This window comes from Bubalus bubalis, chromosome 3, assembly GCF_019923935.1.
Source record: "Bubalus bubalis isolate 160015118507 breed Murrah chromosome 3, NDDB_SH_1, whole genome shotgun sequence".
Classification (NCBI taxonomy): Eukaryota; Metazoa; Chordata; class Mammalia; order Artiodactyla; family Bovidae; genus Bubalus; species Bubalus bubalis.
Window position 1 is genome coordinate 79,546,959 of NC_059159.1, and position 23,404 is coordinate 79,570,362.

At 44.5% G+C, this 23,404-nt stretch overlaps 1 protein-coding gene across 4 annotated transcripts in view; it reads left to right on the forward strand.

The window, feature by feature from the left end:
• MOB3B (MOB kinase activator 3B) overlaps window positions 1-23,404 on the forward strand; it is a 239,896-nt gene that overhangs the window by 198,084 nt on the left and 18,408 nt on the right. For 3 of the 4 annotated variants that reach the window (XM_044939748.2, XM_006067197.4, XM_044939749.2), the window contains one exon: window positions 19,155-20,606. The exons of the other annotated variant lie outside the window; for it this stretch is intronic. In XM_044939748.2, coding sequence (XP_044795683.1) covers window positions 19,155-19,184 — 30 coding nt within the window. In that variant the 3' untranslated portion in view covers window positions 19,185-20,606. Of the gene's footprint in view, window positions 1-19,154; window positions 20,607-23,404 lie in introns of those variants that run through there. 4 annotated transcript variants of the gene reach the window in all.

A 23,404-nucleotide genomic window follows, 5' to 3' on the forward strand; every position in this document is an offset into this window, starting at 1 on the left:
TGGGTTGCCATTCCCTTCTCAACTCAGGGGATCTTCTCAACTCAGGAATCAAACCTGGGTCTCCAGCAGAGCAGGCAGATTCTTTACCGACTGAGCCACCAGGGAAGCCCATTAATGGAATTATATATAAAAATCTTCCTCAAAGCTTTTGAAATTGTTTTTTCCCAAAACCGATACCTTTGGGGTCTTTTGTTGTTATTGTTTGGTTGGTTTTACTTTAAATTATGGTGTGTTGTTTTAGTCGCTCAGTCATATCCAACTCTTTGCAACTCCATGGACCGCCAGTGTCCTCTGTCCATGGGATTATCCTGGAAAGAATACTGGAGTGGGTTGCCATTTCCTCTTCCAGAGGATCTTTGTGACCCAGGGACTGAACCTGAGTCTCCTGCTTAGCAGGCAGATTCTTTACTGCTGAGCCACCAGCTGCTGCTGCTGCTGAGTCACTTCAGTCATGTCCAACTCTGTGCAACCCCATAGATGGCAGCCCACCAGGCTCCCCTGGGCCTTGGATCTTCCAGGCAAGAATACTGGAGTGGGTTGCCATTTCCTTCTCCAGCTGAGCCACCAGGGAAGCCCTTAAATTATGTTAAAATACAGGTAATATAAAGTTAAGCATTGTAACTGTCTTCAAGTGTACAGCTCATGGGCCTTAAGTAGCCCACATTGTGGTGCAACCATCACCGTCTCCCATCTCCAGAGCTCTTCATTGCGATAGGTATGGTTTTAAATTTTGTTTCACATGTGAGCCAGGTCTTTAGAATGTGCAATTGAGGTCAGAAAGGAGAACAAAGAGTATGCAAAGGAAGACAGGATCTCCTTTCATTTCTCCTTAGCTGAAGGAGTGTGGCCACCACCTTTTAATACATTGGATGATTTCCCTCTTATACTGAGAACAATGGCCTCTGTTGCTAAAAAGGTCTAGAATTGCACCTTCATAATAAAATATTAAAGAACAAGTGAAGAAGGAGCCCTAATGAGTAAAAATTACTTTAGTCCTATAAAGTACATTCTCTTTATGTAAAATTCATCTTGTTTTCATGGCTCATTAATTGGGAATCCAAGAATAAGAAAAAAAGTCTTTGCCTCCTCTTGTATTCTTGTTCAGTTGCTCTGTAATGTCCGACTCTTTGCAACTCCATGGACTGCAGCATGCCAGGCCCCCTCCTTCACTATCTCCTGGAGTTTGCTCAAACTCATGTCCATTGAGTCAGTGATGCCATCCAACCATCTCATCCTCTGTCGTCCCCTTCTCCTCCTGCCCTCAATCTTTCCCAGCATCAGGGTCTTTCCCAATGAGTCGGCTCTTCACGTCAGGTGGCCAAAGTATTGGAGCTTCAGCATCAGTCCTTCCAGTGAATAATCAGAGTTGACTTCTTTTAGAATTGACTGGTTTGATCTCCCTGCTGTCCAAGGGACTCTCAAGAGTCTTCTCCAGAACCACAATTCGAAAGCATCAATTCTTTGATGCTCAGCCTTCCTTATGGTCGAACTCTCACATCCATACACAACTACTGCAAAAACCATAGCACTGACTATAGGGATGTTTGGCGGGAAAGTGATGTACTCTAAAAGTCATCAAAGTTTAGCTATCAGGGAGGCAGGAACATACAGAGTTTACTCCGTTTTTATTTCACATGTGTTTTCTTCCTCATGTAGCATTACTGTTTCTCAAGATAGAGATATTGGGCTTTTTATAGCTAGGTTTAATTTTGGAAAGAGGACCATTTATAATCACTTGTACTTTAAAACCATAGAGTCCCACTGCTGGAGGTACCAGTAGGGTGCAGAACAGTGCCAGCAAACTTTTTCTGAAGAGATCCAGATATTGAGTGTTTTGGCTTGTTGGGACGTAAATGGTCTCCATCACAACTACTCAACGTGGGAAAGCAACCTGAGATGACACATAAACAAAAGGTGTGACTGGGTTCCAATTTCACCTTTTAAATGTCATGTTTATGCATCAGGAAATATTCTTCTTTTGATTTTTTTCAACTGTTTAAAAACCATTCTTAGCTTATGTGCTATGTGCCATGCTAAGTCGCTTCAGATGTGTCCGACTCTTTGCAACTGTCTGAACTGTAGCCCGCCAGGCTCCTCTGTCCATGGGATTGTCCAGTCAAGAATACTGGAGTGGGTTGCCATGCCCTCCTCCAGGGGATCTTCCTGACCCAGAGATCGAACTTATCTCTCATGCCCATCTCTTACGCCTCCTGCATTGGCAGGCACGTTCTTTACCACTAGCACCACCTGAAAACAAAACAGGTGGGCTTCAATTTGGGCCAAGGGCTGCAAAAATAGGATTTTAAGGGCTGTGGACAAGATGCAGATGACAAATCCTGGTTCAAATTCTTGCTCTGTCAGGTATTAACCATATAACCTTGGGCACTCTGCCAGGTATTAACCATGTAATCCATGTAACCTTCCTCAAATTCAGTTCTCCATAGGGGAAGCACCATGACCCCCCTACCATCATACAGATGAAAGTTACAAAGTGGGAATGGCGATCAGGCCCTAAACTCTGGGAAGGCTACTTTTCTCTTTTTGGGAGCTTGAGAACACGTTTCAATTGGTGGTAAATTCCTAGCAATAGGCTTTATTTTATTAAAATGAAAATTCAGTTTGTTTCATGTTTATTTACCCTATCAACATAATACTTTGTGTCCACTGAAAGAATGAGATTGCTAAGAAATTACAAACGTCCTCAATTACAGGCCAACTGAGGAAGAAAAGTCTCTGTATGTTTTCATCAGACACACGATAGAGGTCTAATTATGTGATGACAAGCTGTGTCCTGTGCTGAATTCAGCCAGGCTGACCCTCTTCTATGGAGTCCTTTGTTTTCTCCTGGGGAGGTACATTCTTCCTCCAGGGACCCATGCCCTTGAAGTTCAGGTCACACCCAGAATGACAAATCATGCTTCTTCAGGAATTTTTGAATGTCATCAAGAGCTAGATCCATTAAACTTCTCTCATTTCACAGGATGAATAAAAGTCTGAGTCTGCAGCCTAACCCACACTGGGAATGCTTTACCTCTATACCTTTCCCTCTCCACCCCATCCACATGAAAAGGCCAGTGACAGGAACAAATGGGGGAGAATTCCTTACCTGCCCTCCCATATACAGTCCTCAAAGAGCGGGGCAACCCAACAGGTGGGTACTGGGCCACACTAAAATCTGTTCCATCCCTCGTAGGGCGTGTGTGCATTCAGTCGCCCTCAGTTCAGTTCAGTTCAGTTCAGTCGCTCAGTCATGTCTGACTCTTTGTGACCCCATGGACAGCAGCACACCAGGCTTCCCTGTCCATCACCAACTCCTGGAGCTTGCTCAAACTCACGTCCATCGAGTCAGTAATGCCATCCAACCATCTCATCCTCTGTCGTCCCCTTCTCCTCCTGCCTTCAATCTTTCCCAGCATCAGGGTCTTTTCCAATGAGTCAGTTCTTTGTATCAGGTGGCCAAATATTGGAACTTCAGCCTCATCATCAGTCCTTCCAATGAATATTCAGGACTGATTTACTTTGGGATTGACTGGCTTGATCTCCTTGCAGTCCAAGGGACTCTCAAGAATCTTGCAGTCCAAGGGACTCTCAAGAGTCTTCTCCAACACCACAGTTTAAAAGCATCAATTTTTCAGTGCTTAGCTTTCTTTATGGTCCAACTCTCACATCCATACATGACTACTGGAAATCACAGCTTAGACTAGACCAACCTTTATCAGCAAAGTAATGTCTATGCTTTTTAATATGCTGTCTAGGTTGGTCATAGCTTTTCTTCCAAGGAACAAGCATCTTTTAATTTCATGGCTGAAGTCACCATCTGCAGTGATTTTAGAGCCCAAGTAAATAAAGTCTGTCAATGTTTCTGTTGTTTCCCCATCTGTTTGCCATGGAGTGATGAGATTGGATGCCATGATCTTAGTTTTTTGAATGTTAAGTTTTAAGCCAACTTTTTCACAATCCTCTTTCATTTTCATCAAGAGGCTCTTTAGTTCTTCTTAACTTTCTGCCATAAGGGTGGTGTCATCTGCATATCTGAGGTTATTGATATTTCTCCCTGCAATCTTGATTCCAGCTTGTGCTTCATCCAGCTTGGTATTTTGCATGATATACTCTGCATATAAGTTAAATAAGCGTGGTGACAATATACAGCATTGACGTACTCCTTTCCTGATTTGGAACCAGTCTGTTGTTCCATGTCCAGTTCTAACTATTGCTTCTTGACCTGCATACAGGTTTCTCAGGATGCAGGTAAGGTAGTCTGGTATTCCCATCTCTTTAAGAATTGTCCACAATTTGTTGTGATTCACACAGTCAAAGGCTTTGGCGTAGTCAATAAAGCAGAAGTAGATGTTTTTCTGGAACTCTCAGTCACCCTCAGCTCATCTCAAAACAAGGGGCTTAAGGAGCATCTGCTGTAAACGAATCCAGTTGTGCTGACCCACACAGGGTGTGGGAGGCAGGGAATCAGAACCCTTATAGCTGTGTGGACCTCATACTGGGCTGTGGAGGAGGTGGGGCAGGCAGAGATGGGAAGGAAGACAAAGGAGCAGCCAACCACCAGAGAGACTGAGACTGTGCCTTGTTGGGTTATAGGTAGGATCGCTTTGAGCAGAAATCAGTCTGGATCCATGCATTGTCAGGGGGCTTCCCAGGTGGCGCTAGTGTTAAAGAACCCCCCTGCCAATGCAGGAGATGTTACAAGATACAGGTTCAATCCCTATATCAAGAAGAAGATCCTCTAGAGGAGGACATCGCAACCCACACCAGCATTCTTGCCTGGAGAATCCCTTGGACAGAGGAGCCTGGCAGGCTATGGCCCATGGGGTCACAAAGAATGGGCCACAACTGAAGCGACTTAGCGTGCATGCATGCTCTGTCATGGTCAAGTGCTAAGTAACAGTGCTGCAGCCAGAAGGATGGGAGGGGGGAGGGCATGTCAGCAGATCTGCAGAGTGAGTCAGAATGGTAAAAAGCCTGGCGGCCTACAGGGGTCTGCTGAAAAGGTCTTGAGAAATGCAGTGATGATGAAGCTTTTTGTTTCTGTTTTTAAATTTTCCTGCCTTTGTTTCAGAGGAGTTGAGTTCAATCTATCTCCTGTTGCAAGAATCTTTTTAAACAAACAAAAAAATCTATTTATTTGACTTCGATGGGTCTTGGTTGTGTCATGTGGGATTTTTCTTGAAGCATGCCTACTCTCTCTCCGGAGTATGTACAAGGGTTTCAGTATTTGCAGTCTCACGGGCTTAGTTACTCAGCAGCATGTGGGATCTTAGTTTCCCAATCAAGGGATCAAACCCACGTACCCTGCACTGCCGGGTGGATTCTTAGACCATCAGGGAAGTCCTGATGACCAAGCATTTTTGATTAATGCTCTTTCTTTCATGATACAGGATGAGGCAGCCAGCCATGCCTCTGTAACGCATCTCCTGTGGTTAAAGGAGAGAGCTTCAAAAATGTGCAGCTCTGCCCTTGTAAGAACTAGTGTAAATCAAGAGACTGAATGTGTTTACATAAAGTGGCTTACTTTTAATGTTTGCAGGATTAGGGGACAGAATAGCAGTTTGACTCTCATATGAGTATGAATAAATATTCTCTGTGGGTGGCAGGTCTGTGTGTTTATCTGTGCATACATATGTATGCATGTACTTGGAGTCCTGCATATATGTGCACATATTCACACACACACACACCCCCAGGGGGACTGCCCTGTGTGCTAGTGATGTCGACTGCTGTTTAGGAACAGAATTAATCAAATAAATGTTGTTCTTTCCTGTATAGGAAGATCTGGACTGCCATGTTTCTATTTTTATTTCTTTTGGCTTATTTGCCATCCACGTTCTGAAAAGAATGCGGAAAGAACATTTTAAATTCTTGAGTGATGGTTGGCTCACGTGTATACCTAAAGTTGGGAGAATTTTTTTTAGGTGTTTGCAGTCTGGCTGCCCTGTCTGCCTTACAGGACTTCAGACTTGAGGATGCTAGCAAGGAAAGTCCACAGCCCCCCCACCCCACCCCACTGGGGATGCCCTTCATGACCTGGTTCCCAACCCCCTCCGCTCCGTGGCCACCGCTGGTTTTCTATGGCCACCGTCTCAAAGACTCAGCAGAAAGCACATACAGATATGAGTGAAGATCTGTTCAGAACAATGCTTTGAGCTAAGGTGGACTAGTTAGGAAGACAGATTTTCAAGTTTCAACCCTGGCTACCCTAATGAACTATGTGATTTCTACCAAGGTACATAACCTGCAACCAGCTCTGCCATCTGTCAAATGAGGATAAAATCACTCACTCCAGAAGACTGCTGTAAGGACTGAATGGAGTAATGAGTGCAAAGCATTGAGCACAATGCGGCTCAAAGAGAGAAGGGCCGGAAGTGTGGACACTACTCTTCAGCAACACAATACACTTTTGTTGATCAGTTAAGGCTCAGAGACTACTGCTTATCTCGCTCATGCCATATTTTGTGATCTGGTGCTACTTCATTCATTCATTCATTCATCAAGTTTTTAATATGTATAAAGCCTTGTTCCAAAAATCATTTAAGGTGACTGGTGTCAGTTTCCCCCTGGTATTCTTTCTTCATCTTTACAGACACAGTGACAGTAAGAATACAGTGGAATATTACTCAGCCGTTAAAAAGAATGAGTTAATGCCATTTGTAGCAACATGGATGGACCTAGAGAGGATCATACTGAGTGAAATAAGACAGAGAAGGAGAAGTATCATATGACGTCCTTTATGTGTGAAATCTAAAAAGAAACGATGCAGATGAACTTACAAAACAGAAAGACACAGACTTAGAGAACAAACTTATGGTTGTTAGGGAGTTTGGGATAAACATGTACACACTGCTATATTTAAAATGAATAACCAACAAGGACATACTGTATACCACACAGAACTCTGCTCAAGGATATATGACAGCCTGGATGGGAGGGGAGTCTGGAGGAGAACGAATTGATGTATGGCTGAGTCCCTTCGTGTTCACCTGACACTTTCACAACATTTTTAATAGGCTATACCCCTATACAAAATAAAAAGTTCAAAGAAGAAAAAAAAGGAAAAAAAAAAAAGCATTTAATAAGTGTTCAAGCCCAGAGCTTGAGGCTGGCCCAAGGCACCTGCTCTTTACTCTGTGGTTAAGTTTGCCCTAAAGGAGAGAAACATCTGGCCCAGAAATCCCGCCCACAGGACCACTGGGAGGCGGTGCATCCTCAGGGCCTCAAGGCCCTCAGCGCAGAAGAGAGTGCGCTTAGCCCAGGGGGCGGGGCCACAGGGACTCGTGGGCGCCTCCCAGTGATCGGACCTCCTGCAGACCCAGATAGCGGAACCGCTCTGAGTGGTCCAGTTCACCCGGGAGACGCAATAGGTCGCACTGGCGAGCGCACTGAGAGGCCCTGTTGCAGCGAAGGCCAAGTCATCCTCAGCGGTTCGGTCCTGCACCTTGGGCAGAACAGAGGCTTTTTACGGAGCCCCCCAGAACTGTCAAGGTCATTGTCATTTCCTGCCATACATGCTATTTGGATTCTAGAAACCAAGAGGAGAAACCCTCTGGCAGGGAGGGCAGGGTGGCTCTGGTCCTGAGCTGCGCAGCTGCCCTGTGTCTGGAGGTGGAGCTGCCTGCGCCCTTGTTTCCACCTTCTGAAGACCAGCTGTCCCCACAGGGACAGGCCAGAGAGTAGCTGAGGGTGTTTTGTATTTTCTTGTTTGCTTTTATTTTCTCCTCCTCTCTCTCTCGTTCCAGGGATTTCACTGCAGCCTGATATTTTCCTGGGTTCCCCCTTGAAATGAAACACTGCCCTTCTGAGCTGAGGGAGTACTGTCTGAGGGAGTGATGTCTGCCAGAGCACCTTGTTAGAAGCCAGCTCTGGGGCCCGCCCAATCCTCCTTCTCTCTTCCCTCACCCCTAGAGTCCTGTTCCCTTTCCCTAAAAGCTCTGTCTCCCATCTGGAGACACTTAGGCAGGGTTTGAACGGAAGAACAGGTGACTGACTCAGGAAATGGGGCTCTCCTTGCAGAAACAAACAGAAGCAAGGTGTGTGCCAGGCTGGAGAGAGGAGGGGGGCAGGCCCTGAAATTCCACAGTCACTTGAACTTGCTGAGACTATCTGGTAGGGGATGAAGAGAAATCAGTTCAGTTCAGTTCAGTTCAGTGGCTCAGTCGTGTCCAACTCTTTGTGACCCCATGGACTGCAGCATACCAGGCTTCCCTGTCCATCACCAACTCTGGGAGCTTATTCAAACTCATGTCCATAGAGTTGGTGATGCCATCCAACCATCTCATCCTCTGTCATCCCTGTCTCCTCTGACTTTCAATCTTTCCCAGCATCAGGGTCTTTTCCAGTGAGTCGGTTCTAAGCATCAGGTGGCCAGAGTATTGGAGTTTCAACTTCAGCATCAGTCCTCCCAATGAACACTCAGGACTGATTTCCTTTAGGATTGACTGGTTGGATCTTCTTGCAGTCCAAGGGACTCTCAAGAGTCTTCTCCAACACCACAGTTCAAAAGCATCAATTCTTTGGCACTCGGCTTTCTTTATGGTTCAACTCTCACACCCATACATGACTACTGGAAAAACCATAGCTTTGACTATACAGACCTTTATAGGTAAAGTAATGTCTCTGCTTTTTAATATGCTATCTAAATTGGTCATAGCTTTTCTTCCAAGGAGAAAAAGTCTTTTAATTTTATGGCTGTGGTCACGATCTGCAGTGATTTTGGAGCCCAAGAAAATAAAGTCTCTCACTGTTTCCATTGTTTCTCCATCTATTTGCCATGAAGTGATGGGACTGGATGCCATGATCTTAGTTTTCTGAATGTTGAGTTTTAAGCCAACTTTTTCACTCTCCTCTTTCACTTTCATCAAGAGGCTCTTTAGTTAGTTCTTCTTCACTATCTGCCATAAGGGTGGTGTCATCTGCGTATCTGAGGTTAGTGATATTTCTCCCTGCAGTCTTGATTCCAGCTTGTGCTTCATCCAGTCTGGCATTTTGCATGATGTACTTTGCATAGAAGTTAAATAAGCAGGGTGACAATATACAGCCTTGAGATACTTCTTTCCTGATTTGGAACCAGTCTGTTGTTCCATGTCCAGTTCTGACTGTTGCTTCTTGACCTGCATACAGATTTCTCAAGATGCAGGTAAGGTGGTCTGGTATTCCCATCTCGTTAAAAATTTTTCATAGTTTGTTGTGATCCACACAGTCAAAGGCTTTGATGTAGTCAATAAAGCAGTAGATGTTTTTCTAGAACTCTCGTGCTTTTTCGATGATTCAACAGATGTTGGCAATTTGATCTCTGATTCCTCTGCCTTTTCTAAATCCAGCTTGAACATCTGGAAGTTCACGGTTTGTGTACTGTTGAAGCCTGGCTTGGAGAATTTTGAGCATTACTTTGCTAGCGTGTGAGATGAGAAATGGAAAGTGAAAATTGAAAACGTTAGTCACTCGGTTGTGTTGGACTCTTTGTGACCCCATGGGCTGTGACCCACCAGGCTCCTCCGTCCATGGGATTCTTCAGGCAAGAATACTGGAGTGGGTTGCCATATCCTTCTCCAGGAGATCTTCCTGACCCAGGGATTGAACTCGGGTCTCCTGGATTGCAGGATAATTCTTTACCACTGAACCACCAGGGAAGTCTACCCCTGTAGTTGTTCTGACACCAGTGTGGCACCCTTCTCACAGCATAATGCTATAAGAGTCCTCGTTGAACCCTTGTCCCTATCCACACTCAGAAATCACCCCATGTTATTACCCCATGTTGCCCCATGCGTTTTAGCTGACCATCACAGCATCCTTGCTGATGCCAGCTAACTTGCCTTTTGGTTCTTATCCTCTCTGCATCTCCAGGAAAACTGCCAGTTCCAAAGGGACTTGCTTTACTCCCAGTGGGTTAGATACTGAGATGAGGAAATAGCAAAATACCTGCTTGACCTCCAGTGTAGAAACATGGCCACAGGGAAATGGGTATTGACAGGATCTGAGGACCCTGAGGGGCGGGTGGATTAGGGGCGATTCTGGTGAAATCCCAGCCCAGGCATCAGTAAGCAGCACATTGTCCGGAATGGATGGGGGGTGGGGATTGGGGGGGCCGAGGTTAGCAGACCCTTAAGAAATGAAATTTTTTAGATGGTCACCATTTTCAACCCACGTACTTGTAAGGGAGGGAAAAATAGCCAATAGCAAAAGAAAGAAGGGGATAATATGGATACAACTTGGAGGTTTTGAAGTCTTTAAGAAATGGCATTTGTAGGGTGGACGGCCCACAGAAAGTCATCTTTCCAACCTGGCTACTGTCCCCACCCAGGGTGGAGGGGGGCGCTAACTGCTGTCAGGAATGAAAAAGTCTTCCAAGTTATAGTGCTTTACTCACATCCTGTCCCCCCAGCCTGTCCAGAAATGTGGTCTCTGTATTTCACGCTGCAGTTCACACCCACTATCCCAAATCTGTCTTTATCTGAGAGGAGACTGATGACAGGCAAGGCATGGCCGTGCTTCAGGTTAGGGGGCTTCGAGGAACTGGGGTCCTGAAGTTGTGCCGCTGATTGGTCTCAAGGAAGCATTTTAGAGAAGGAGCGCTTCCCCACCCCAACCCCGGGCCCTTTGGGGTGGGGTCACCATTTCTCTTTTGCCTTTTCTGCGACTATAACCTTGACATATTGCCTTTAACATGTGTTGGCGAAGCTCCATTATCAGGGAAGGAAAGAGCCGTAGGCATGTGCGCACGCGTGTGTGTATGTGTGTGTGCCTGCGCTCTGTGAGCTGAGAAGTCATTTACTTCTGTCTTCGTGCCACATCTAACGATATTCCGTGTACTTCAGACTACCTCATTGTAGTGGTGGCTGGTGTGGGGAGGGGCCCGCTTACACAAAGGGCTTTTTCACCAAGCTTTGGGCAGTCTTCTCATTCTTACCACACTGCTACGCCTTCCACACCCACCTTTCCTTCATCTCTTTGTGTCCTGTTCTTCCTCAATCATGACTTTATTTCCAATATTTCTTCCTCCCCCTTTGTCCTTCTTATTTCTCAGAATTAGCAGAAAATTGGTGAATTGAAAACAAGAAATTGGCTTTAAAATGCTGTTGCTGCAGGACTTCTAAAGCGAATATGTGTTTTGTTGTTGTTCAGTCACTCAATTGTGTCCAACTCTTTGTGACCCCATGGACTGCAGCACTCCAGGCTTCCCTGTCCTCCACTATCTCCTGGAGCTTACTCAAACTCATGTCTACTGAGTCAGTGATGCGATCCAACCATCTCATCCTCTGTCACCCCTTTCTCCTCCTGCCCTCAATCTTTCCCAGGATCGGGGTCTTTTCCAATGAGTCGACTCTTCACATCAGGTGGCCAAACTATTGGAGCTTCAGCTTCAACATCAGTCCTTCCAATGAATATTCAGGGTTGATTTCCTTTAAGATTGACTGCTTTGATCTCCTTGCTGTAAAAAGGACCCTCAAGAGTCCTCCGCAGCACCACAGTTCAAAAGCATCAATTCTTCCACTCTCAGCCTTCTTTATGGTCTAACATATATTAAAACACTAGAAAAACAAAGAACCTCACTCCTTTTATTTCCCCTTCCAGTGGAGTAATGGAAACAGGATTTGTTTGTTTAATTATTTTTGTTTCTGAGTCAACCAAATCTGGACTCAAACCTTTATCCTTCCCACTTGATAGCTATGGGAACTTGGGCAAGTTACTTCAATCCTCTGAGCCTCTGTTTCCTCACCTGTAAATTAGAAAAAGCATTGCCTACTTCACAGAATTTTAAACAAGAAGTAAATTCCATGGACAGAGGAGCCTAGTGGGCGACAAGTCCATGAGGTTCCAAAGAGTCAGACATGCACTCATAATAAACATAAGTGCACCCCCATAGTAAGGTATTCAGTTTGTATCTCTTTCCAGCTTTCATTTTACAGGAACTTTAAGACCTAATAATTGTTCTTTTTCATTGGATTTTAGTCTAATTAATGAGTATTTTTAAAGCACCTAGTATGTGCAGGTCTTGTGCACCAGGGTCCAAACAGGAATAAGACATGGTTCATCTCTTCAAGAACAATGTCTTGCCAGAACCAGGAAATAATAAACTATCATAGAACAACGTGAGAGATGCTCTGGGCACAAAGGGAAACCAAAAGAGGAGCACCTGAGACTTCATGGGGATGAAATGGGAAGGGTGTCTCTGAGGAGGAACAGTGATCAAGAGCCTTGAAGGAGGCTGGAGTTGGGAGGAAAGTGCTTTGGGAAGAGAGAGCAAAGGAAAACATATATGTGGGCATTGCCCTGGATTTAACAGTAGAGAAGGGGAGTTGGAGAGCGACGGCTGAGTGGCTGGGAGTCCAGGCCAATGGTAGATGCTATAGCTGGGAACTGGTGTGAATGCTGTGAGAGACATTTAGGTTTTAGGTTTAGATGAAGGAGAGTCAACAATGCTAGAGGAATTTTACCTGAAGCATGCTGAGGTGACTCTGAGAAATCCTTGTTTGCACAAATTGCCTCTCTGAGATCACCTCGGCGTGCAGAGGCCACAGGCCAGGAGTCCTGGGGCTGCCACCGTCAGCCTTCGACCTTCAGCAAGTCACTTCCTCCCTCTCAAGTGCTCTGCACATCTCTGGAATGAAGGTGTTGAACAGCAGTCTGTGATTCTGCGATTTTTGTCACTGTTTTTTGGAACTTGTTTTTATAATTCCTAATATTAACTTATTCATATGGCTATGCTAGCATGATGACTGACATTTAGCAAATATCACATTTCTTTATTCCATGTGAAAATTTAATTCCTAAAATGTATGATGGTGTGTAGGGTGTAGTAAGCTTAAGTCAGTTGGTTTCTTCATAGTCTCGGTCAGGTAAGAAATCATTTGTGTGACCTGGAATAAATCATTTTACTTCTTTGGACCATTTATTCCCTCCATGGCCAGCTAAAATTGGCTACACTGAGAGATAAGAATAAGCTTTGATTCCTAGATTTTATGCAAGTTTGTTCCATGTATATTAAAAAAAAAATCTTCTTTCAAAGGCTGGCAAAGATTTCTAATTTTAAAATGTGTAGATCAGAACAGAAGTGGTAGAGTATCTTGGGCAAAAGATATGCTGGTTTCATCTATCCCACCTTTCCTCACAAAGACTAGGTAACATCATTTTAACTTTATTTCCAGAACTAAATATTTCAATTTGGAGATTTTGCCTACTTCTCTTCTTATTTTTTAAATGACTAGAGCTTGTTTTTTAGGAAAAATTTCATGTGTATTAAAAAAATCTAGAGAATATGTAAAAGGCAAATACCAGAAATAGAAAACATATATTATTTCATTCACCCAGAGGTGAACTTATCATGCTGGACTCATAATTTATATTTTTTCCTAAAATAATTGGATCTAACCATATATACTGTTGGGCTTCCCAGGTGGCACTAGTGATAAAGAACCCCCTGCCAATGCAGGAGACATAAGGAGACACAGGTTTAATCTCTGGGTGGGAAGATCCCCTGGAGGAGGGCATGGTAACCCACTCCAGTATTCTTGCTTGGAGAACCCCTTGGACAGAGGAGCCTGGCAGGCTACAGTCCATGGGGTTGCAAAGAGTCTGGCACGGCTGAGCAACTAACACTTTAATTTTACAACTTTATAACTATATATATATAATCACAACATAAATACACACACACATACACACACAAACACACCTTTGTGTTAAGAGTTCATCCATTCACCTTCAATTGTTTAACATAGCCTATATAGTATTGGAAACTGGAATTTGGTTCTTAATTATTAGTTGTAACCATTCCCCTTCCTTTGTCTTCCAAGTGCCTAAATCAGAATATTTTGATGGTTGGATCTTGAAGGATGTCAAAGTTTGCCAGGCATAGAAGGGCCAAAGGCATTTCTTAGATAGAAGAAACAGTGGGTGAGAAGCTGCTGTTGCTGCTGCTAAGTCGCTTCAGTCGTGTCCGACTCTGTGCGACCCTATAGATGGCAGCCCACCAGGCTCCCCTGTCCCTGGGATTCTCCAGGCAAGAACACTGGAGTGGGTTGCCATTTCCTTCTCCAACGCATGAAAGTGAAAAGTAAAAGTGAAGTCGCTCAGTCGTGTTCGACTTTTAGCGACCCCATGGACCACAGCCCACCAGGCTCCTCCGTCCATGGGATTTTCCAGGCAAGAGTACTGGAGTGGGGTGCCATTGCCTTCTCCGCGGTGAGAATCTACTAGAAGCCTTATAGAATGGGCTGTTGGAGACCAAAGATTCTAGTTTGCCTGGCAGGTGTGGTGAGTGGGCGGGGCTTCAACCGGAGGTGGGCAGGGTTGGTGGGTGGGGCTAGGAAGAGCTTTGTTTGCCAGGCTGCAGAGTGTGGAATTTATTCTGCTGAGAGTAGGGAATGGGGTTCTTCACAGAATCAATTACTGCCTTATGTAAAGCAGTGGCACGGAAGGAGCACAACCAAATCCTGACGTTTTTCTTAAGAATTTGTTGCTTAGTCACTCAACCGTGTACGACTCTTTGCAACCCCGTGGACTGTAGCCCGTCAGGGTCCTCCGTCAATGGTATTCTCCAGGCGAGAATACTGGAGTGTGGATTTCTTAAAATCCAGGTGCTTGATAAGTCTTTGTATACAAGCCAAATACAGATTTAGGAACATTTCTCAGAAAATTCGCACCACCTTTGCAGAAACTTCTTAAGCACTTGTTCTTTGCGAACAGGCATGCTCTCGCTTCAGTTGTGTCTGACTTTTTGCAATGCCATGGACTGTAGCCCGTCAGGCTCCTCTGTCCATGAGATTCTCCAGGCAAGAATACTGGAGTGGGTTGCCATGCCCTCCTCCAGATTGGAGTTCTATAGTGGACTGAATATGACATGGTGGGTTTAGGTAACTCCTGCAAGAGCAAATTCATCCCCAACGAGCAAACTACATAGTTGTTGTTCAGGCCACTTTCCCTGTAAGAAAGAATGTGTTTGGCCCTGCTGGATGCCTGCAGGAGGGCTCTGATGGAGAGGAAACCCATGGAACCCAATATTAGCTGCGTTTTTTTAGTTTGAGGGTTTTTTTCCCTCAGAACCAGTTTTTTTTTTTTTTTTTTTTTTTAAGCCGGCCCATTGGCGCCACCCAGTGGGGAGTTACTAGAATACAGTAGTGAAAGCCTGTAGGCTTTAACATTTTTATTTATTTAATTGGAGGATAATTACTTTCCAATATTGTGACGGTTTTTTCCATACATCAACATGAATCGGCCACCTCCCTCCCCACCCTATCCCTCCAGGTTGTCAGAGAGCACAGGCTTTGGGTGCCCTGCTAGATACATACATTAAACTTGCACTGGTTACCTATTTTACATATGGTAATATACATGTTTCAATGCTCTTCTCTCAAGTCATCCCACCCTCTCCTTCTCCCACTGAGTCCTTTACGTCTCTGTCTCCTTTGCTGCCCTGCACATAGGATCGTTGGTACCATCTTTCTAGATTCCATATATTATGTGTTAATATATGGTATTTGTCTTTCTCTTTCTGACTCACTTCACTCTGTATAATAGGCTCTAGGCTCATCCACCTCATTAGAACTGACTCAAATGCATTCATTTTTATAGCTGAGTCATATTCCCTTGTGTATATGTACCACAACTTCCTTATCCATTCAGCTTATAGGCTTTTGAAGGATGGATCCAACTGAGCCTTCCTCAAGTTTCCGATCTAGTTCAACCATTCATTCCCTGTAAGAATGTTAAGAAGGTTCCTTGGAAACAGGCTTTCTCTTGTGTGTGAGGCTGCATGGTGTGGTGAGGAAGGCACTGGTTCTGGCTTTTCACAGACTCACTCTACCTTTGCTGAAGTTCCATATCCTCTCAAACTCTTCAAAAGCCTTCCATACTTCTAGTGTCCATAATTGTGGCATGAGTGTTTAGTATTTAGTGACATAATTGTTTTAGCATTTACCCACTGTACTTGAAATTCAAAGTGGCATCAGTCTGGGTAAAGAAAAAAATATCTCTCTGGCATTTTGAACATTCAGGAATGATTGCAACCACCTGTAATTAATATATTTTAATTAATAAGTCACTGGCATCCAAATGCATAGTCATAAGACTGTTTCAGAGACTTTAAACCATGATCACCCGGTGTAGTGGAAAGAGCCGGCTTTTGCACCCAGATAGACCTGAGTTTAAATCTCACTTCGGCCACTTTCTGTGTGACTTTGATAAGTCATTCTCCGTTTCTGTGCCAGTTTCCTGATCAGGCCAATGGGGATGGCAAATCTTCCTTCACAGAATCAGTTAGGGTTACACGAAGTGATGCCTGTGGAGCCATGAGGGAAACCGAGCCTGGCGGACAGCAGGCCTTCACTTGACAGAAGTAACCGTTTCCCATTGAGGCTCTTGACAGAAGTAACCCTTCCCATTGAGGCTCTGCAGTTACCCTTCATCTTACCCGTTCACCCTGAGCACATCACTTCTGCTCAGAGGCCCGGATTTCTCTTCGGTCAAAGTTTTACCCAGAGACAATGATATAACCACCCAAATCATCTTTTCTTTCTGTAACACTGACCCATTGCAAATAATTACAAGAATTAGTTATAAAACCAAAATTGTCTTGATGCCATGATCTCTCCTTTACTTCCTCTCGGTCTCTTTCTTTCACACATAGACACATAGACACATTTTGCATTCGCACCTCATTTTCTCTGTCTTAAAAAGTTAACCAAAAACACAAGAACCTCTGGAAGCTTAACAGAGGAACAGCAAATCCCTTTTAAGGTTGTCATCATCTCCATCCCCCACACCAAGTGCCTGGGTCCTTATTCACACCTTATTGTGTGGCTACCTGTCTCCCCAGTCCTGTGCCCCCATCCTGCCCCAGCCCCTCTTCTCCAGCCACAGAAGCACCCTTGCAGGCTCCGCTTTGGCCGGGCTTCCCTCCAACAAGCATGCTCAGTCACTCAGTCGTGTCCGACTCTTTGTGTGAACGTGTACTGAGTCCATGCATATGGACTGCAGATGAGGACACTGTGGGCGCATTCACTGCTGGATTAGACAAACCTTTCTCCATCATCACTTGGCAGGCATTGGGGAAACAGATAGCAGGCACAGCCCCTTTCTCCATGGATCTTATAAGATCTTACAAGGGATGAATCCAGGAAGCAGGAATGCAACAGATAATAGACTTTCCAATTGTGAAGAAGGGTGCCATGAAACAGCTGAAGAGGAAGTGTGGAAAGGTAACCCTAGAAAAGGGCCACTTGAGCTAAAACCCAAAGGTGCAGGGAGGTCACCTATGGAGGTGGCGAAGACAGACCATGTACTCAGTTACTGAGTTGTGCCCAACTCTTTGCAAACCCATGGACTGCTGCCTACCAGGCTCCTCTGTCCATGGGATTTCCCAGGCAAGAATACTGGAGTGGGTTGCCATTTCCTTCTCCAGGGATCTTCCCGACCAAGGGATGGAACCTGGGACTCCTGCACTGGAAGGCAGCTTCTTTACCACTGAGCCATCAGAGAAGCCCAGTGAGGACAGAGTGAGATCTAAATGTGGATGGATTGCATTCTACTGTGCATCATACCCTCCTCTAAAGAGTTATATTTATATCATTGTATTTTATATCTTTTTCTCCCCAATAAACTGTATACCTCCTTGAGAAGAGTGATCTCATCTCCCAGGTACCTGGCCCATAGTACTGAGCATAACTAAATGGCCACTTAATTTTTCAGTATATGTATCTTGAAGTAATTGCCTTATTTAGTATTATAAGTGCAAAAGTATTTACCCAGATCTGCTCTGTGTACTAGGTTATTTCTTTAACCAACACACTGCTATGATTTTCTGATAGAGTTTCTGAGCAACTGGCATGCCTGTTTGCAAGGTCCTCTTAGGGATCAAACCTCGGTCTCCTGCATTGCAGGCAGATTATTTACCATCTGAGCCACCAGGGAAGCCCTACTTCCTCAGATGTTCCCTATGGGGAAGGGAGTGTTGGCTGGAGGGTGATCTGGGGTAGGAGTGCACAAGAGAGGTAGCAGCTGCATCAGCTCTATGCAGGTGGAACTTGGAAGCAGCTCCTTCGACTAATTAAAATGACATGAAATGTGTCCTAAATGCCACAAGGTACAAAGCACCTTCCTAGCCTGCAATCCAGGTCATTCTTGGGGATGAAAGAAGAGCTGTTGCCCTGTGCCAGACGCGTGGCTAGATATGAGGGGTTCCGTGAGGATTTCTTCTTCCTGACACTTTGGAGCTCACAGTTGAGCAGAGCAGACAGACATGCTTGCCGTCCACGTGTGCACGCACACACACGATGTACAAACCAGCTCCATGAGTGCATGACTCCAGGTGGGCAAAGGCAGGAGTTGTGGCAAATCCCCAGGGGGTGGGACAGGAAGCCTTCCCAGGCAGGAAGGCTTGTTGGAATTGGGAACATGAATGGCAATTAGCCAAGTAAGGAGGACAGGGCCTCGTAGGAGCAGGCCATGGGCAAGAGTCTCACCTGTGCAGAGGCCCTGAGAAAGAGAACCGATGGCACGTTTGAGATCTGTAAATGCCCGCAAGAACCAGGCAGCTGGTGAGGGTGGTGAAAGGCGAGCTGGATATGGTTGCCCATCAGACACACTGGGCTGTTCCTTATTTCTATTAAGAAATGTCCTTCCTCCCACTTTTCTTGAATTGTATGCACTGAAGCTAGCTTTTGTTCTTCTACCTTTGATCGAATCTTAGGGAAAGAGAAATTGTGTTCTCCTCTAAGAAAAATCTAATTAACCGTATCAATCAGTAAGTGATACTTAGACTCCTGATGGGCAGATAGCTGGGAGTGGTGGAGACTGGGGCAAACTGGAGAGAGTATTTTCCATCTACAGAGGACAGAGCCATTCTTGACTCCAGCTATCCAGTGGTTCTAGATCTTGCAGTTTTTCCTAAAACACAGTGCAACCTGGATTTTTGGCAAGTTGGCTAAGTTTTTTAAACAATACTCTGATATATTAAAAAAAAAAAAAAAAAGGAAGAAACAAAAGGCCCAGCCAACAAGCACACATCTGTATGCTGAACCTTATTCCAGGGCCATGATTGTACCCTCCTGTTTAAAGGCTCCAGAGGTTGCCAGGGCATTTTCAGAATCCTTCAACAAGTCATTGCTCTGCCTATAGTTACTCCTAACCATCCTTCTCCCCCTGCCTTCCAGAAAGAGATGACGAGCAGGATGTGTCACTAACGGCCCCATCTTACCCTCCGGAAGAAAGAGGAAAGCTGTTTTCCTCCTGGCGGCCAGGCGGGCAGGAGGGAGACTTCCCAGGCTGGAGAGGCACGCCTACTGCCAGGAACAGGCCAGCTGGAGACCAGCGGTGACTCCGGAGAGTGGTTCCCTGCTCACCTCGTGTGCTCCCAACCCTCTGAGTGCTGCTAGCGTGACCCGTGGACCCGCCGGGAGGGAAGGACCACCCCTCGCCCATCCTGGAGAAAGGATGCCCCTGCACTTAACACGCACAGCGCAGTTGTGCAGTTCTGCCTGTGACCTGACACCTAAGCTTTGCTGAAATTCAGGTTTTGCGCCCAAGGTCCTTATTCCTACTTACTTACCTGTCTCCTCAGCCGGCTGCCTTTTCTGTAACGTGTGTTCTAAGTACCCAGTGAATTTTGGAACTCTGGATACACAAGCAGTTTTTCTCTAACAAGCCTTCTTGTGCCGTCTTGGCAGACTTCGGCCCTTGATGCTGTGGTCTCGGCTGGGAGGTCTGACGCCCGCCGGCTCACAGCATCTGCGCAACTTCCCCCTAAGCAGTTTTACCAGGGACCATTCCGCGGGGCGGCTTGTCTCTGCCCCAAACAGGGTCTGCACACTTTCACTGCAGGGAAGAGACTGGTCTCTAGCCTAAGGCTGGATAGTTACCAGTTCACCCTGAACAGAGTATCTTTTTTTAAAAACCACGCCATTCCTTGTCTCTTCCGGTCAAGATTTTTTTTTTTTTTTTTCCCTGTTTCTCCGAAGAGAGAAATAAAGGAAGTTATAAATGACCGAGAATGATCAGCAGAAGCACTGAGCCGGATTAGTGCAGTGTTTGTTCGTTATTAAAGGGTGTGGTGGCTGTCTCTACGTTAATACTGAGATTTCAGTTGGGGGAAGAAAAAAGTACAACGGGTAATTTGATGCCTGTAGCTCAGACACCCAGCCCATTGACTTGTTATCTTCCCAACCGGCCCTCTGAGCTTCTAGATCCAGTCGATGTTTTCTTCCTGTTCCTCCACACTCCCACCTCCTCCGCCCATTACGTTTGACATTACAAAACAAAATTAATTTCTGCCCGGGTGATGCTCCTGCCATGGTTGCCAAGGTAACAGGCAAGCTGGAGCCGTCTTCCTTCTTCCATCCTTGCCAATGTTTGGATCCCAGCAGACAGACTCATTCTGTGCTGCATCCTGCCTTTTGAAAGCTACCTGACTTTTCGCTGAAGTAATGTTGTCTTCACTGATTCATTCGCAAAACTGTGGTGGTCCCAAGAGTCTGTAACTAGGGGGTGATGACACTTCCGGTGATTATTTGAATTTGACAAAATAGCAGTTGGTGGAGGGAAGTAGATGAGAATGTATTAGTGAATTTTAATGTAATACTGATTAAAGAATAACTTAACAACTCTGACTTTGTCTCATTACATGTGACATGTGAAAGCCATCTGGGGCTGCCACAAGAGCCTGGAAAGGCATGAAACCTTTCTTTGGTCCAAACTAAGAAAGGACTGACTCTCTGGGCACTGTGACATTCTGTGTTGACCTAACCCAGCAAACCAACCCTTGCTCTGTATTTTGTCAAATGCCGTCTCATGGAATTCAAATGCTGCTACCTCTCTTCATCTTGTTGTGTTCTGATCAAGAACAAACATACCATTTTTTGGTTTGGTTTTGTTGGCTTCCTAAGTAACTTTGAGAGGACAAGATAGAGATTTTCTCAGCATCATTTCTGCTTTAAAGGATCCAGAGAACAGATGAATGAGCCCGTCTTCCTGACCTATGCGCTATGCAGTGCGTGCCACGTGGCAGTGTTGAGCAGTGGGATGGAGAAGTAACAGCACAGACCCAGGTCCTGGAAGGAACTCTGAAGCTTGGCACCATGGAAAACCACAGGAGTTTTGCTTGAAAAAGCTGACATTTCAACTAATGCCTAATCAAGTAGGATGCTGGACTCTGAAGACTTTTGTTATGAGTTCTTTCAAAGTTTATTTTCTATTAACTGTGCATATGAAATTTCCACTCAATTAAAAAAAATCTGGATTTTTTTTTAACTTCTTGGAACAATTTCCTCATGGTTATATTGTTCACTGCACTTCTAGGAAAAGTGCTGGCAAGCCACTCTAATTTTTTAATTATAGACAGTTCCTATTCCCACAGAACTTTGTTTGGCAAATTGTGAAGAAAATCACTACAGGCGATTCTTTATGTCTTTGGCTTGACCACATCCTGAGAACTTCTCCTGGCAAATGCAGATCTGAGCTCCTGTGGCCCTTCAGGCATCTTCTGGATCTGCAATTGACACCTGGCTTCTTCCTTCTGACCTGGCTGGCTCCCCTCATTTCCCCCTATTATTTTAAAGTTGAGTAATACATGCATCTATGATTTTTTTTTTTTTTTTGAGAAATGTCAAAGTGGGAACTTCAAAAGGAAAAGATTACAGTGACATCCCTATATCCACAGTTGTCAATCTCTTTAGTTAATGGTTTAGAGTCCTTCTTTTATGTATGTTTGCGGTCTGTGTGTGTGTGTGTGTGTGTGCAAGTATGTGGGTCTTTCATGGCGCTGACATTATTCAAGAGTTCAAGCTGCTTTGAACTCCAGAATGTCCCACAATCTAGAATTTTTTTCTGATTGTTTCCTCATTATTAGATTCTGTTAAACATTTTTAGCCAGAACACTACATAAGTGGTGTTGTTTCTTTCCTTCTGCATCACACCAGGAAGCACGTAATGTTCAGCTGTCTCTTTTCATGATAAATACTAAGCTTGATCAGTGGGTTGAGGTGTCATCTGCCTGATGCATTCATTAAGTTCCATAATTCATCATAAACCTCTGAAATTCAGTATTCATATGTTTTATAGAGTGTGAGACTGCTTTCCTTTCTTAATGTTCCAAAGAGGTCCAGAAGTTCCAAAAGATTACAGCCACTGCAGTTAGATGTTGTTGCAGGGGCAAAGAATTCATCTCTTCCTGTGTCACAGAGGGAAGGAGAAGCTAAAAGTTTCCTTCTGCAGATAATGCATGAGTATGCTGGATACTGAGAATTTGTTGTGGTCCCTGGAGCCATAGTTAAACTATATATAACTTTTTTCTGTGGCTCCTCAGTGACCTCCCATTCAGACTGATGGTTTATTTTAGAGAGCACGTATTTTCATGAAAGGTGATTGGCCAAGAGTGCAAAAACTGATGTAGGTGGGGAGGAAATATTAGATATTATACTGAGTCATGGCCCTCCCAAGGAGCCACGATATGTGCACAGATATAAAGTATGTATTTAGTATTAAAATTTCATGGGGATGGGGAATGATTAGGAATAGAATGTCTAAAAGGGCTCTTTAGGAAGATGATAGTGAAAAAAAATAGATTGAGAAATACTCATCTGGGGTCAGTTTCTGCTTCTGAAACTGTTCATTTTCTTTTCCTGGGGTGTTTGCTCATTTCTGAGGGCCAGGATAAGTGGAAGTGACTTTGAGAGTTTTGTTTTTTTTTTAAGCTATTCCTTCTACAACCTTCCAAACCATATCAGTTACTTTCCAGATGAAAAACCCATTCTCCTCTCAACAGTCTTTGGGCAGAAGACTGCAGAAATCCTGCAGCATCCTCTGGTGTAACCCCCAGATCATATTCCATGTGAAACCTTTCCATTCAACTGGAGTTAACTATTATATTGTCTCTGAGTTTCAGCTCACCTTTTCTAGTGTCCCACATTAAGAAAGATCCAAAAACTCTAAAAAGTAAAACATAGGTAAAAACATATTAAATGAGAGCTTTGTGTGCACATCCGCTATTTGAAGACTCTTACCAGTTGTCCTTCAGCCTTCCTTGTTTATCATCTCCCATTGGCTGAATTCTCTTGGAAGTCGTGTTGTGCCATTGCTAACATTTCTATACTTCAATCTGAAGCCTTCCCAAAGCTGTCTATGCCACTGTGCGTTATAGATATAACCAGCGGTGAACATGTAAGAAATCGCTGCATGCTTTCTCCATACTATACTGTGTCTTTGCTAACTCCTGATTTGATTTTATACGTTTATAAATTTTCTATTATATTTGCTCATACTAAATCCTTATTTATATTCTGCAACACCATTTTGACTGATCTTCTTGAATGTCCTACTGTTAGTATTCTTTGTAAGATTACACTGAGTTGTTTTAATTCCCTTTTTCATTGGCGAAGCACTAGGGGACATGGATAATTTCTCTCCTCAT